Source organism: Chamaea fasciata, unplaced genomic scaffold (genome assembly GCF_029207755.1).
Source record: "Chamaea fasciata isolate MVZ Bird 193981 ecotype frontalis unplaced genomic scaffold, bChaFas1.0.hap1 SCAF_21, whole genome shotgun sequence".
NCBI classification, from domain to species: Eukaryota; Metazoa; Chordata; class Aves; order Passeriformes; family Sylviidae; genus Chamaea; species Chamaea fasciata.
In genome coordinates, this window is record NW_027094106.1 from 1,784,295 (window position 1) to 1,799,900 (window position 15,606).

General features: G+C 45.5%; 1 protein-coding gene across 6 annotated transcripts in view; it reads right to left on the reverse strand.

Moving 5' to 3' along the window:
- The window catches only part of AUTS2 (activator of transcription and developmental regulator AUTS2), a 768,033-nt gene that overhangs the window by 418,248 nt on the left and 334,179 nt on the right, over window positions 1-15,606 (reverse strand). For all 6 annotated transcript variants that reach the window (XM_066202165.1, XM_066202162.1, XM_066202163.1 and 3 more), the window contains one exon: window positions 3,877-3,978. In XM_066202165.1, coding sequence (XP_066058262.1) covers window positions 3,877-3,978 — 102 coding nt within the window. The remainder of the gene's footprint in view (window positions 1-3,876; window positions 3,979-15,606) is intronic.

Here is a 15,606-nt window from a genome sequence, read left to right on the forward strand (position 1 = left end):
GCAACCAACACCAGAGGCAGCAGCAGGGCTGCTACCTGATCAGGTAGATCAGGAATTTAGGAATGTGCTCCAAAGGAATCAGGTGGTTTGATTTTTGATTAGCAAAGAGGTGGCTGAACCCCTGAACACTCAATGCATTTATCATCCAGGTTAGCTGTAACCCTCATGTTTTCCTCAAGTAAATCTCCTGGCTGTTGTGTAAAACATGACTAAAATGTATTCCAAAGAGGGAGGAGTCAATTAAAAATAAATACGTACAAGAAGATAAGGAAAACAAGTTGACTGAGCTCCAAGCTGAGCAAAAGAGAAAGCGCTGCCATCTTGTCTCCAAGCAAGATCTCAACAAAATGAATTCTACTACTGGCAAGATTTTGATGAGATTAAACTGACTACAGCACCCTATATATAAAGGAGGAGCAGCTCTCCAATTTCTCTTTAAGGCCCCTGGAGCTACCTCTGCCCATAATGGAAAAAACAAGTTGTCATTCCTAAAAAAAAAAAAACAACCTATATAGGGGAGAAAGACAGAGAGTCACGGGTTTATGAAATTCAGAGGGGGAGCTGGATCAGGGCACTGCTTGCACTGGAGCATTTGAGCAATCATTACCCCTAATCTAGCAGAGGTCAAATTTTCTGCTAATTACGTTCTCTCACAGAGGGGTGGGTGTGTGTGCACACGTGTGCCAGGCGAGGACAAAGAGAGGAGTTGACAGAAATCAGTCTCACTGCATTGCATCTGACAGGAACGGAGGATATTCCCCTTCCTACTGTCTGATGCTATTTCAAGCCTCATTATGAGAAAAGTCTCCTGTTTAACATGGTATTTTCATTGAATTATCTTCCTTTCATTTTTGCCCACCTCTCGCAAATGCTGCAAATTACCTGCTTGGATCTCATTAGCCTGGAAAGGAGTCACCCCTTGTAAACACACTCTGCATCACTCTGCATTACCCAAGGACTGCAGGTACATTTACAATAGGCAGAGTTGAAAGATCCTTGACAGGAGAGGGAACGAAGACACTGACATGTCACTTTGCAACTGGATATTCATTATCCCCTCTCCCTCATTCTGCATCTGTCACTGAGCTCTCACTTAGGCCCTGCAGTAAGCTTTAACATTCCTGTTTCACCAGCCTGCTCTGACTGGGGATGGGAAAATGGATCATCCACTTGGAGAACACGCACCTCAGTCATTATCCATATTTCCATGCAGGAGCCCTGCTTAATCTTACAGTGCTGCCAGGTGACAACAGGGGAGATTCTTCATATTTCAAGGCCAAAATTTGCTTTCTGACCTCAGGGTTAATCTGCCTGCAATGTTCTATATTTTTTGTTCCGTCTCCTGTTGGGTACACAACTTTTTGCGTATTATTTTTTCTGAGAAAATAACTGTAAAAACAGAAGCAAAGCTTCAGAGAAAACTTACTCTGTTGTCTGTAGCTTCCTCCAGACAGTAAATAGTGGGCATCATTAGACAGATGAATTCTTCAAAAAGCATTATTTAAAATAACTATTTGGAAAGTCCGGTCATTTCAGCTCATGGGGTGTCTCACTGGAAGAGGGGCAATGGGATGGACAGCTCTGAACTGACTTTGGGACAGGGACAACAGGATGGACAGCTCTGAACTGACTTCGGGAGAGGGGCAATGGGATGGACAGCTCTGAACTGACTTTGGGAGAGGGGCAATGGGATGGGCAGCTCTGAACTGACTTTGGGACAGGGACAACAGGACGGACAGCTCTGAACTGACTTTGGGAGAGGAGAAATGGGATGGACAGCTCTGAACTGACTTTGGGAGAGGGGCAATGGGATGGACAGCTCTGAACTGACTTTGGGAGAGGGACAATGGGATGGACAGCTCTGAAATGACTTTGGGAGAGGAGAAATGGGATGGATAGCTCTGAACTGACTTTGGGAGGGGAGCAATGGGATGGACAGCTCTGAACTGAAGGAGCCTGGGGAGGGCCACCACAGGCTCAGGCACAGTGAGAGCTGTCTCGTGCATGTTTTTCAAATCTCAGCTGAACTGGTAATGCCAGACCAGAGAGACATTGCTGGTCTTGCGATGAATTATCAAAGCAGAAAGGAACTTTCCTTATTAAGCAAAACATAAATTATGTATAACACTTTAAAATATACATCTCCACATATATTTACATAATGTTTCTTTTGAGCAACCTGTGACTCCCTCTGTCCTCTCTCGGGTGCACTGGGGAAGTCATATTTGCTCTCTACTTCCTTTTAATTTGCCACAGTGCCGAGACAAAGGAAAAGTATTGTAAAAACATCAGAGAAAAACTGGATTTGATGGGTGGAAGGGGAACCAGGACTCTGCTCTCACTGCCAGGTCTGGCAGTGCAAAGCTGTGAGCTGCTGAGAAGCCCAATAAACCTCAGTGCTCTCGACTCAGTACATTGCAAGGGAATGACAAAGCTAAATTAAAACCATGTTTGTAAGGAGCTGTGAAATTTTTTGCTGGAAGGTGCTGTGTAATTGTGAAGTTGGTTGCAGTGACTTCCCAGCTGCCACAGGGCTCAGACAAGCCAGGATGATGATGGTGACATGCTGACATCCAGCTGCCATCCACTGCTACCTGTACAGAGCATTTCCTTACTACCTCCTCTGGTTTCACCTTCCTCTTCCAAAGAGATCTTACAGCCCTGAGACTGACCTCAGCTGACAGCTATGAAGGGCACGCTCTGAAGTGTTTAGCTGAATGTAACCCATAAAGGCTGGCTCTGGGGAAGAAATAGACCTCTAAAATAATGTGACAAAGGGATGTGGAGAGAGAGTGCTACAGATTTCACACTTCCACAGAAAGAAAAAAAATCAGGCATCTGTTCCAGTGATATGCACAATTCAGCAAAAATTGCTAGCTGTGTGCCTTCAGGCTTAAATTTGCACAACGAAATGTATCCTTTACAAAGGTATTTCTTTTAATGCCTGCTCAGTTCAGTTTTATTGGATTGGCCTATAGAGGACACCATCTGGTATCTGTCATCCAAATCTACACAGACATGCTATCGATAAAATCCCCATTTCCAAAATGTGGGTTAGTTAAAAGTAGGGCCAGATTGCTGGCTGGTACAAATTGGGCTGACTGATGTAGCTATCCATGCTTTTACCAGCAAAGGATCTGACCTACAAAATCCCCAATTTAGATACTCTTTGGGGACAGGGCTTTCTTTATATTCTGTGCTGTAAAGCATGTGGCACAGAGGACACAGAGCCATGAATAAAACACTCAAGGATTGTGATGGTACACATAATAAATAGTAATCTAATTGCAGCAACGGAAGGATTTCTGCAGTCATTGCTCTGTCGGAACAGCTCATGCGTGTCACTCGGTGAATGACCAGCATTCTGCCATGGAGGAAAACACTCTCCACAGGGCTGCCATCTCAGCCCCTCCACAGCACTGTAGGTAGAACAATAAAGGCAGAGCTTATGCTATTGTTGGCCATGTTATATCAATTCATTATATATAAGTCAACCGAGTCTCTCTAGACACTCAAATACTTCTCATAAAGACAGTATGCAGCCCAAAGAAACACATTCTTTTCCTCCACAGCTTGGGGTAAAAAGTGGCCATCTGACTTCTCAACTATGCAGAGCATTTTAACTTCGTTAAATGGCCTTCAACTGTTTCCAAAGAGCTGAGTGTCTGCACACAGAAAGACATTGTATCAAACTCTAAGAAGTTTACTGAACCGGGGCAGGAGACCTAAGTTACCTCCTGCCCTCCCGAACCCTCCAAAGGGAAGGAGATTTTAGCAAAGAACCATCCCAGAACTCAAACCCAGCTCTGCCTCCCGCCCCTGGGGGAACTCCAGCACGGTTGGCCCGAGCTCCTGAGCCGCAGGAGCTGCACTTACGTCGCTGAGCCTTTCCCGGGAGCTGCTCCGGTGGAAGCCCTTGGACTCCCCGCTGGCGCTCTCGCTGTCGCTGTCCCGGCAGCTGTTCTGGGCCGGCTTGAGCTGCAGCACAGAGGGGACACAAGGAGACAAGAGTTGAGCCTGGTCCAGCAAAGTGCCCCTGTCACACTCTCCTTTGACCCCTCCCAGGCCCCAGCAGCAGCGTGGCCACAGCTCTGCTGCGCTGACCGACGGACACCACGGACACACAGCCCAGGGACACCACGGGCACACAGCCCAGGGACACCGTGGGCACCGTGTCCCTGTGCCAGGGCACAGCCCAGGGACACCACGGACACCCAGCCCAGGGACACCACGGACACACAGCCCAGGGACACCGTGGGCACCGTGTCCCTGTACCAGGGCACAGCCCAGGGACACCACGGACACACAGCCCCCGTGGGAGCTCCAGGTGCTGCAGGCAGGAGGAGGCCTGCACTGGTGTCCCAAGGAAATCACAGTTTGAGACCTTCATCTGGGAAACTTTTAGACTTCTCAAGGTATTTCTGCCATGGAGGAAGCTTTTGGAGTTTCCATCACAGTGCAGCGCTCACAGCATCAGCTCCTCCCTCCTTACAGCATAAGAGCACTGAGGACCCGAGATCAGTGGGGGTCTCCCCAGGGGAAGAAGAGGTCACCACTCCAGAGAAGCCTTTCTTTTACTGGACTAGCCCTGAACCACACTGCCTGGTACTCTAAACAATTCCCAACTAACAAACCTCAATGTTCATGAAACAACAGGATCTATTCAATAGTTCAAACTGCTTTTGTTTTCCAAGACAGCTTTAATGAACTTTACTGGCATTGTAATAAATAAAAAGTAAAAAAAACCCCTAAACTATATTTTCATTACAGTTGAGAACACATCTGTTTTCTCTTACACTTTGGATTGTTCCGGTCACCACATTACACAGCAGTGTACTGAGAGGAGCATTCACCACAGACACCCATTACACATGTCCACGAGCACTTATACACCTGGACAGCAAGATCTGATGATGATCCACATCTAGCAGAGCTGAAAATGCCTATCTTTGTTTTAAAGTATCATTCCCTATATTTTGCTCGAATGTATTAAAATTTTCATTGAGCCTTGCTGATGCTTTGTTTAAACTAACTCTGGAAGTTAATACTGGCAAGAAGTCTCTTTCAGAAATTTAGACTTAAAAACACAAACACAAACACTGGAAGCAGAGGTCAATGCAGAGAAAATACTTGGTGAGGTACGTAATGAAATAATTTATGAGAGAGCTACTACACTTACCAATATCCATACCACAAACACCAAACAACTCCTGCCAACCTATTCTAATTGTTAATATGATGATGGTAAGTTCCATCCACACTGTACTGGAGCAGGTATTCATTCATCTCCATGCCATGACTGGAGACCTAAAGTTCCTCCTCCAACACTCTCCATCACTGTTTTTTTCTCCTCTTTCTTCTCTCTCTCATTTATTTCCAGTTCTCCCATAAACAAGCAGGCACAAAAATTCACATAAATGCATTTTACAGGTGCACACAAATAAAACCTACGCTTCTGCTGATATTTTTCCACTCTGTTCACTCACAGCCATGGCTGCTCCACCCCCCAGGGTCACTGAAGGAGCACAAGAAGTATCCTCACCCTCAGGTTATCACTTTCTCCCTACCACTGACAGAGCAAACTGCACCTGCAAGTTTGGAATTTGTGTGCCACTTCTTAATTCCTTACTCCTCTCACTAATAAAGGGAAGCTTTGGGTACTCTCCATCAGTCAAATCAAAGTAAGGACATGAAGTCCATTAAACTAAAAGTTTCAACGCACAACTGAGTGGCAGTGCGTGAGCACAACTGCAAAAAATGGCACAGGCGTACTCTCAGCTCAAAGAAAATGTAGCGGAAGGACCAGAGCTATTTGTCAGACACTTACAATTCAATAAATAAACTAAATATTCCACAGCTTAGCCAGAACATTTCCAGTAAAATGATTTTTATTTCCAGTGGAACGGTTTATCGGTCAGATCTAAGAGATCTTGGGAGCAGTTCTTGGAGGCAGAGGGGAGGATAACGAATTCAAGAAGTCTTACACTTCATATATAACTCACTGATCTTATCTAGGACCTCCGTGTCCTGGAATTTTATGGTCCCAAGTTTAAAATTTAACCACCCAAAGGAAAATGGATCAAGTTTCCCTGACTTGGTCTTTTGTCAACATCCACCCAATGATGGAAAAACTCTTATTGCAAGTGGGGTGTTGAGAATTTTTTTTCCAGTCTCAGATTTTATTTCTAGAACCCAAAATCAGTTTGTGCACAATCTTCACACATTAGTTATTTGATAACTAATCATAACAGTTTTATAATTCTTCTATTTCATGAATTCCAGCTATTTACAGAGAAGAGGAGAAAAACCCAGCAGGTGTCAATTTTCTAGACACGATTTACAAGGAGTAAGAGAATATGATGAAGATATCTGAGCCTGAAACTGTAGGAAAAAAGCAAACTGCCTGGACTAGACAGCAAACTCAGAAATAAGTCCAAGTTAAGATTTATAAGCTTTCCGTATTTTCCTTTCTTTTTTTTCCAAGTTGAGTTTCTCCACGTGCCAAAGTGTTGAGGGTTTACATTTGATTCCAGAACCCATCAATCTGTGTTAAATTAAAAAAGTAAAGCATGGAAATGTGCCCGTTGTCCTCTCTTAAGAACCTAAAGTTGCACACAAACACTCATGAGAACACTTAATGTGGACAGGCCATGGGTCATTTCACTTCAATCCATTTGCACACATTCAGCTGCTTAAAACAATGCTGCAATAACCCAGTGCTGCTAGAAAGGTCCACAGGTAACAGACTGGATCTTTAGTCACACTGTGTGCGTCTGGTGCATCACCCTGGGGCACACAGGAACCCTAAAATCAGTTTCCCCACAGAAATGCAACTTTCCTTGGGAAAAAAACCTGAAGTGCGATACTGACAACTCTTGTTCCTCTATTGTTCCTGGCAGGGTACCCCATGCAAACAGCAACACCAGCGTGGAAATGCCACTGTGCCTCCTCAAGGCACCTGGGGAGTGGCAGTGACACTGAGGGAAGGGCTGGAGCTGGGCCAGGGGAGGTTTAGGGTGGATTTTGGGAAAGGTTCTTCCCCCAGAGGGTGCTGGGCACTGCCCAGGCTCCCCGGGGAATGGGCACAGCCTGAGGCTGCCACAGCTCCAGGAGCTCCCAGGGATGCCCAGGGTGGGATTGTTGGGGTCTGTGCAGGGCCAGGGGCTGCACTGGGTGATCCCTGGGGCTCCCTCCCCACCCTGGTTATTCTGTGATTCTACGAAGGTCTCACCCAGGAATTTCCCACATTACCACAGTGTTAATCTCTAATTTGTACCAGGCAAGGAGTGAAAAAGGGTTTACAAAAAGTGTGTTTGACTCCGTGCTTTCACTGCTTAGTGGGAATGAATTTTTCCATGAGGGGATCCATCTAAAGGGTCTCACAAAGAGGAAATGCAGACATTTTCTAGACTGAAAGCCCAAAACCCTAAAAACTCAGTGTCTTCGGCTCACAAGGTACATGCAGAGTCTCAGGGACTCCACTAGAGAGAGATGGGGTATGTGCAAGAAAAGAACCTCAAGACCACTTGCTCAACACAAGACTCACACCCACAGTCCAAAACTTTTCTAGTTTTTGGTCATTTCAAGCATTGCATTTTTTGAAGTCTTTCATTGTACTACAGAACTGTTTGCAATGCCTTTGGATCTGCTGGAGGACTCCAGAAGTCAAGCACAACTGGATAAAGTCCTAACTACATTTCTATTAAAGGAAAAGGCCAACAAGCAGGTTTGGAAGGGTGGTTGCTGGCTGAGGGCCGGGCTGGGGCTCAGCAGAGGGTTTCATTTCTGATTTTTCACTATACCTGCCCCAAAGAGTGAGAGGAATGGGTCCTCCCTGCTTTCCAAAAGTGGACTGTTTGGAGGACTTCTCTGTCAGAGCAGTGTTCCAAGTGGCTGACAGTGGATTCCACTGCACACAGCCAGGGACACAGGGGTGGAGGAATGCAGCTGAGCTGGGGGGGCAGAGGGTGGCACTGCAATTTTTGTTGTCATTCTGACTACTCAAATGTATTTTTACGGACAATAAATTGAAATTCTTTTCCCTAAGTGGAGACTGTTTTGCCCATGACAATAATGGGTGACTTCCTTGCCTTTCTTTCCCTCACAAGCTTCTTCCTCCCTCCCCTGCCCTGCTGAGGAGGGGGTGTGAGAGGGGCTGGGGGGAGTTTGGCTTCAGCCACGATGGGGTTTGGAGCACTTGCTGCTCATGGACTGAGTGACAAAACCTCAGTGGCAACACCACTGCCCTGCACAGCAATGAGAAATGGAGGCAACGCTGGGGACCGGCATGAGGGACCCAGAAAGGGACAGGGACACTGAGGGCAGGGAGAGGAGAGGAACAAAACATGGAACACCAAGGGTGACCATTTGATGAAGAAAGAGAGACTTGCTCAGGCCTGCAGGTCACACAGAAACCATCCAGACATTATGAATAAACCAAAATAGATGCAGAAACATCAACATAAAACTGCTGTCATAGCAAGTGCTAACAGGAACTCTTCTTTCAGCCCACGGAGAGATTTTCAGGTGGCTTGGAATCTAACGGAACTATTTTTGCAGCAGGGAAACACTCAGCCCTACTTTGTGACAGTGAAAGTGCAAACTGAATGTTCCTCTGTGTCCAGGGAAAGCAGCTCTCTGCTGTGCTCCTTCTGCCATCCAATGTTACAGGGTAGAGTAGAGCTAAATTCTGAGGCTGAGGAGCAGGACAGACCTAGAGGAACAGTGCCAGAGTTACTGTGACAGACATTTCTGTGACATGGGAGGAGAGGGACAGAAGCCACGAAACACTCCTAAGGGTAATCCACGACAGCAGGGCTCTCTGTGGCCTTTTCTCTCAGACAGGAAAAGAGGGAAGGACAGAGAGTCCATCATGTTAAGAGGTGGAAGGGAGGGTGGAAGGGCAGCTGAGCCCCAGACTCCAGGGAGCATCATCCTCTCAGGACCACAGTTGGCCGTGCTGGATCCCTAAGCCACTTTAGGTAATTCCAGAGTAGCATACAACAGAAAGCAAAATAAATAAACCTGCTGAGAATTTGGCAAAAGCCTTTTGCACAGAGCTTATATGTCATGTCAAGAACACCCTAATGTGGCTCTCCTGAGTTTTTTTATTTTATTTTAAAATATATTTTAGTTTAAAAACCCCACACCATTTGGCAGCAGTAAATCCATAGTACAGTTTCGAGTCGCCTGAGCTTCTACGGTACATGGAATGAAAGGATTATTTCACTACATTATACTTTTAAGTTATGAATACTAACACCTCTCCCCGTTACAGCACAGCCAGCAAGCAGAGCCCCAAAGGAAGGGGACACCTGCCTCCTGAGAGATGCAGAACCCTGCTGTGGGGAGCAGAATTCCAGGCTTACACTCTGCCCATCATTCTTTATTTGCACAGCCTTGGCAAGGGTGAGGCAGCCCCAGCTCCTGCCTGGGTGAGTGTATTCCCCAGCTCAGCCCAACTCCTACATGTGCCATTAGGAATGCTTCCCAAGCCCCCAGATCCTGAACAGGCACAGCCCAACCCCACTCCGGACAGGAGTTTGTCCTGAGCAGGGCACCAGCACACCCATTTCCACCTGCTCCTTAGGGCCTGCCTCCATTTGCTCTCTGGGCTTTTCCCAGCACAGAGCGGGACCCAAGAATGGGAATTGCTGACACTTCTGGCAGGCACACCCTTTTCCTCAGTGAGGCACACACGGATCCAGGCAGCAGCACAGACAAATCAGGAAAACGCCGATGAGTGCAAGCTGCTCCAAAGGCCAGGGAGCAACAGCCTGGGAGAAGCCAGTGAGATCCCAGTTATCCCAGCACAGCCCAGCCCTGCTGGACCATCCCACATCCAGAGTGTCTGGGCTGCACAAAGAGCCCCTGCCCTGGCCAGCAAACACAGCCCTGACGTGTCTTCCGCCAGCCAGAAAAGAGCAGCAGCAGATTTCATGCAGAACTGAATATCAGATTGCAAAGAAAACATATTTTATCTCTGATCAAGAACAAATCTGGCTGTATGAAAACAAATAAAAGGAGAACTGCATAGCAAGAAATAACCAAAAAACAACAGTGTAAATCAAGGGTTGTTACTGCTGATTTCAATCATGATTATTAACAGCTGTCATTTCAAAGCTTCTATTTATATCTCTCGTGCTACTGACAGCAGTTAGACAAATATTCCTTATCCAGCACTCCCATGTCCCCCACAGCATCAAAGGGGGTTCAGCACAGTGGTTTGGGTCTGGAGCAACACTTCACTGCATTTCTAACAAGGCCATGCACACCGCGACTGCCTAAACAGGGGAGCAGCACAAGGAAAGCAAATCAGAGGTGAGATAATGAGGAGGACGAATATTTACAGCACATGAGTTTAGGCAGTAAATATGAAAAAGGAATTCACACCGTGTGTGGACTCTGAACATTATTAATACAAAGACATTTTTCACCTCAGGGAAGAAAAATCTTGTTACCTGAGAGATACAATAAAACATTAGGAGAGGCTCTCTGTTTACCTCTTGATATACAATCTTATGACAACCAATGCAGACGCTCCAAGAAATTGCCAGCTTCTGAGGATCCAGGCCTCCATGCCATCATCCTGGGATCTGACATCCCTACCAGAAACGAAGCTTATTTTTTTCTGCTTACTTGTACAGTAAAAATGAGGTAAACCAACAAAGACATCATCTTATCTTTTGTCTCCTTCCAGCTTTGATTAGAAGAAAAATAATTTTTCTGTTCCAAAACTCTTTATGAAAAACCAAAAACAAACACATGTGCATTCTTTCCATTTCCTGTTGACTAAAAACCAAATCTGAATTGAACAAATGACTACAAACAATTTTCTAATCAGCTGGATGATACAGAACAAGGGTGTCTTTAACTCACTTATTCTACAGCACTGCTGGTCATTTCCTGCTGCCTCTGAGCTGATCCAGAGTCTGCTGCTGCACTTGCTCAAGAAATTGGAGTGGAGGAACTCATCCCCTACAGCCTTAACTGGGGGAGATCCACCAAAGGAGCAGAGCTCCCCCCCTGTGCTCCCGGGGAGAATTTGGCTATTTACATTGTTATTGCAGACACCCCAAGGGATGGGGCTCTGCTGGCAGGAGCAGGAGCTGAAGCAACACGGGCTAAGAATAAACAGCATCCTCGCCAGGCGGGGGTGGGGGAGGAAGAAACAGGCATTTATTTCCAGATCCTCTTCTCCTTCATTATATGCTTGGGCAACCTTAGATCCACAGCACACAGAAGGTACTCTGAAGGAGGTCTGGAGCTCTGTTTTATCTAAGTTTCACAGAGAATGCAGCCCATCATTTTTTCTGTGCTGTTTATACAGAAATCAAAGATAAATTTGGCATAAACTCATCACACCCCAGAATCATACATACATTATACACCATGGAAAGTGTAACAGACTTGCTCTGTTCCCCAGCTCCTGTTAAGAGTGGTATGAAACAGCAAGCTGTTGGCAATTGCAGCAAATGAAGCGTATTTCAGCACACTTCAAAAGCTGAATTGCAAAAAAATATAGGCTTCTCCTGACCCTTTGCATTTTGATGGTTGCACAGTGAGAAACACGGCCTTTAAAATTACACCTTGCAAAGCTCTCCATTGTACCAATCAATCTGTGCAAGCAGCCTGCACAGCCCAGGCTGGGAGCAGAGCGGGGTGAGCAGCCAGGCTCGGCTGAGCAGGGACAGCCAGAGGGGCTGCAGCCAGGCTGGGACCCACCTGCGCTCACAAGCTTTACCCAGCCCTGCCGCTGGGCTCCTTGGTGTCCCAGCCTGCGTTGCCAGGGCCCTCCCCAGGCCCCGTGTAAGTTAAACTAGTCTTTGGTTAAAAACCATCTCTGAGAAACACAGATGTGTATTGCCACAGGAGTGCCATCCTTGTCTGCATGATATACATCCATCCACATTCTGATCCATCCATCCATCCACATTCTGATCCATCCATCCATCCATCCATCCATCCATCCATCCATCCATCCATCCACATTCTGATCCATCCATCCATCCATCCACATTCTGATCCATCCATCCATCCATCCATCCATCCATCCATCCATCCATCCACATTCTGATCCATCCATCCATCCATCCACATTCTGATCCATCCATCCATCCACCCCTCCATCCATCCACATTCTCATCCATCCATCCCTCCATCCATCCATCCATCCATCCATCCATCCATCCATCCATCCATCCATCCACATTCTCATCCTTACATGTACAATTTCTGGCTGTTATTCAGCCATTTACACCACTCACACTTCTTGCTTCTGCTCTGCACATCCCCAAACCAGGCTTGAAGCGTAATGGGGGGAGTCATGATCTCCTGCTACGGTGCCTGTCCCCCCGTTCCCCGGAAGCACCAACAAGGAGCAGTGCACACGCACTGGCTGCAACACTTTCCACCAGGGAGCGCTTTTCGTGGCCCCATTTAGAGAATGGAGAACCAAGCTGGCAGTTTCATGCCAACATTCTGTGCCTATTTCAGAGCATGCGGCAACGATGAGTTTCCAGATCCTTGCTAGACCATTATCAGCTCTGGTTTGGGTGGTGACAGGCACAGGGGACTCAGGGACTCTGTCCCAGCCTCAGCCCTGGACCTGCAAAGAGTTCGAGTTTCTCTCATACAGGAAAGGTTCAGATGAGGTAGGAAAGTGAAGGCAAACACCACTTTTAACCTGACACTTTGGAAAGGGGAGAGAACAGAAATATTATCCCACTGAGCCCAGTGTCTGATATCCAGCTTTCTAAGGAAGGCCTCTGGTTGCCTTTGAAATGTGTAACTTAGTGAAAGAACATTGAAACAGGAAGATCAGATCAATCACATGATGAAACAAATAGCAAATAGGGGAGGTTGAAAAACTCTAAAGCTGCAGGTGCAGCTCTAGAACTGCCCACAAATCCAGCCAAGAGCCTCTTTAATCTGCTTTAATAAGGGGAAACAAAACCCCAAAGTAGCTCCTGTAGAGTTCCACTTGTTCCAAGCCCACAGGATGGTTGCTCCTCACGTGCAAAGGAGATGCAAGAAGAGATGAAACCTTTTGGAACATCTACAGAGGTGGAGCAGCCGGAGAAAGATCAGAGTGACTGCAGCCACTGGCTTGAATTAAGTCACGGTGACCACCACCCTTTCCTTCCTCAATGCAGACCACTAATGTGACACCCAGCTAACATTACAGAAGTAAATAAATGTCTTGGAGGAGGAAGTGTCAGTATTCATGGATGGACCTCGAGATGCTTACCACTGCTAACATAAAGGAGCCCTGTTATTTCATCGTTCGATATAAGCCCAGAATAAATATTTAATAATTTGGTTGCATAAATAATGATCTGAAGGTTGAGCTATTGGCTTGAAACTATGATACTATTTTAAGCCGTTTAACTGCCCAGCTAGATAAATTATTCAAGACTTAAAAGTCATCCTGTGGTCTCTGTACAAGGAGAAAACTAGGAAGTTGTAACAATAATGACAAAAGCAGGGCAAGATCAATCAAACCACATGATCGCTAACACAAACAAGCAGCAATTAAGCAGCAATCAAGACCAATCTGACTGGGGTTGATGTCCTTTTATGCCAATACTCTCAGCCCAAAGAGCAAAACTTAATAATGTTTTGCAATTTATCAAGGGAGCCATAACTCTGCTCTCGGTGACTTGGCCAAGAGGCTATTATGATAGTATTTCTCTATAATTTAATAATGTGAAGGAAGGCGGGGGGAGAGAGAGTAAAAGCATTTTGACATATAACTCACATCTATACATATTGTATTTTCCTCTTGCTTGAATGAGAGAAGCAGAAGTCACAACAATATACCTCGGCACCAATTTGTTAGCAGGAAAGGGAAGCTGAAGTATCTGGCAAAGAAAATCTATTTGAAGCAGCACAGAAGGGAAGGGAATGAAGCATCTGAATTCATTAGCAGCTGTCATTGATGTGGAGATGAGTTTAGTCATCACAAATAACTCAGGAGAAAAGCAAAGGGAGGAACTATTGTTGGAGTTGTTTAAATGTGGATTAGTTCTGACAGATGGCAAGGTGCCACTCGGGGGAACACTCGTGGTGCACCTCCACCCCGTCGGAGGGAAGCCCTGAACAGAGTCAGCATCCCAGCATTTGAGGGAAGCTCCGAACACACTCAGCTGTCCCAGCGTTTAGGATTTGGGTTTTTTTTTTTGCACACCTCTCTTCCTCCCTCACCCTAAGCAATAAAGTGAAATATATTGCAGCACCGTGCTTCCACCTTGGACTACTTTTGCCAGTTGAAATAACGAGTCCTCCTGTTTGCAAATGTCAAAAAAAAGAAAGAAAAAAAATCTCCTGATCAATCTTGTCATCTGTCCTCTGTCAACAGTGACCAAAAGTCATTTAATGCTTGATAGATGTGATGAGCTGGCTGCCTCAGCCCAAGTCCAAAACCATCTTCATTTCCAGAAAATCCTTCTGCCAGCCAGTGTTACTCGTCCCTGTGCTGGCAGCCCCAGCACAGAGGTGACATCAGGGTAAGACCCAATGCCCACCAGAACCCCAGGGCACAACTGCAGCATTGCCACCGACTCCAAGGGATGCAGAAGCCATTTAGGGAACTGAGTGTCCACCATGAATACTTGACAGATGGTTTCTGTACCTTATACTGATAAAAAACCCCAATTTAACGTATCTTTTCTATGCTTTAAAATTGTACTAAACTCACCCATCTTGAAAATATAGTCAAATATTGGATAAGTGGAGCTTTATTATTGTTTCAAGATAAGTGCAAAAATCTATAATAGAGGACTACTATCAAATTACAGTTACTTGAATTAATCCTCATCCTGGCATTTAATAATTTGTAAAGTGCTTATTCAGAAAAAGGTCAAAAATCACTTGGAAAGATATGTTAATGGCTCTCTAAGTAATGTTTAGACTTGCTGAATAAATTTTCACACTTAAGTCACGTATAACAAGCATTACAAAATGTATTATAAATCGTGCTCTTCACGCTGGAGAGCTGTGTGTACATACATGTTACAGCCTCCCCAGCAGACAGCACTTCAGCACTTAGTAAAATTCACCTCAGCTGAGAAAAAAAAAAAGTGAGCTTATCTTTGCTGTTATGCCAGAAATAGATTCAGTGTATGTTCTCATAAAGAGGAATTTTTACCTGAGTCAGGGCCTGCAGGAGCCCGCTGTTGTTCATTTACATGATTAAAAAACCCATCAGAAATGATAACCCAAATACCTGTCAACTCCCAACTTCCCCAAAACTCAGTCTTAAAAAAAAATAATTAAAAAAAGAATAGCTGTAAATAATCGGAAATGGAGGAAGACAAAGCCCTGTGCTGATGGATCAACACGGAACCCCTTCCATGCCTTGAAATATTTGGGCTTTAAAGTGACCCACAAGATTTAAAAACTAAGTATCAGCATGTGAGAAAGTACCATATTACAGTTTAAATCAACCATTATACAGGCTCAGCAAGCATCAGCACGCTCCTTCCATGCACTAAAAAACGTCAACTTCTCCTTGGTGAATAATAATTTGTGAAATAAAGCAGGCATGCAAAATATGGGTGGCAGGCAGCAAATGCTGAGATTTGGGGCACCAAGGTGTTTTAAAAT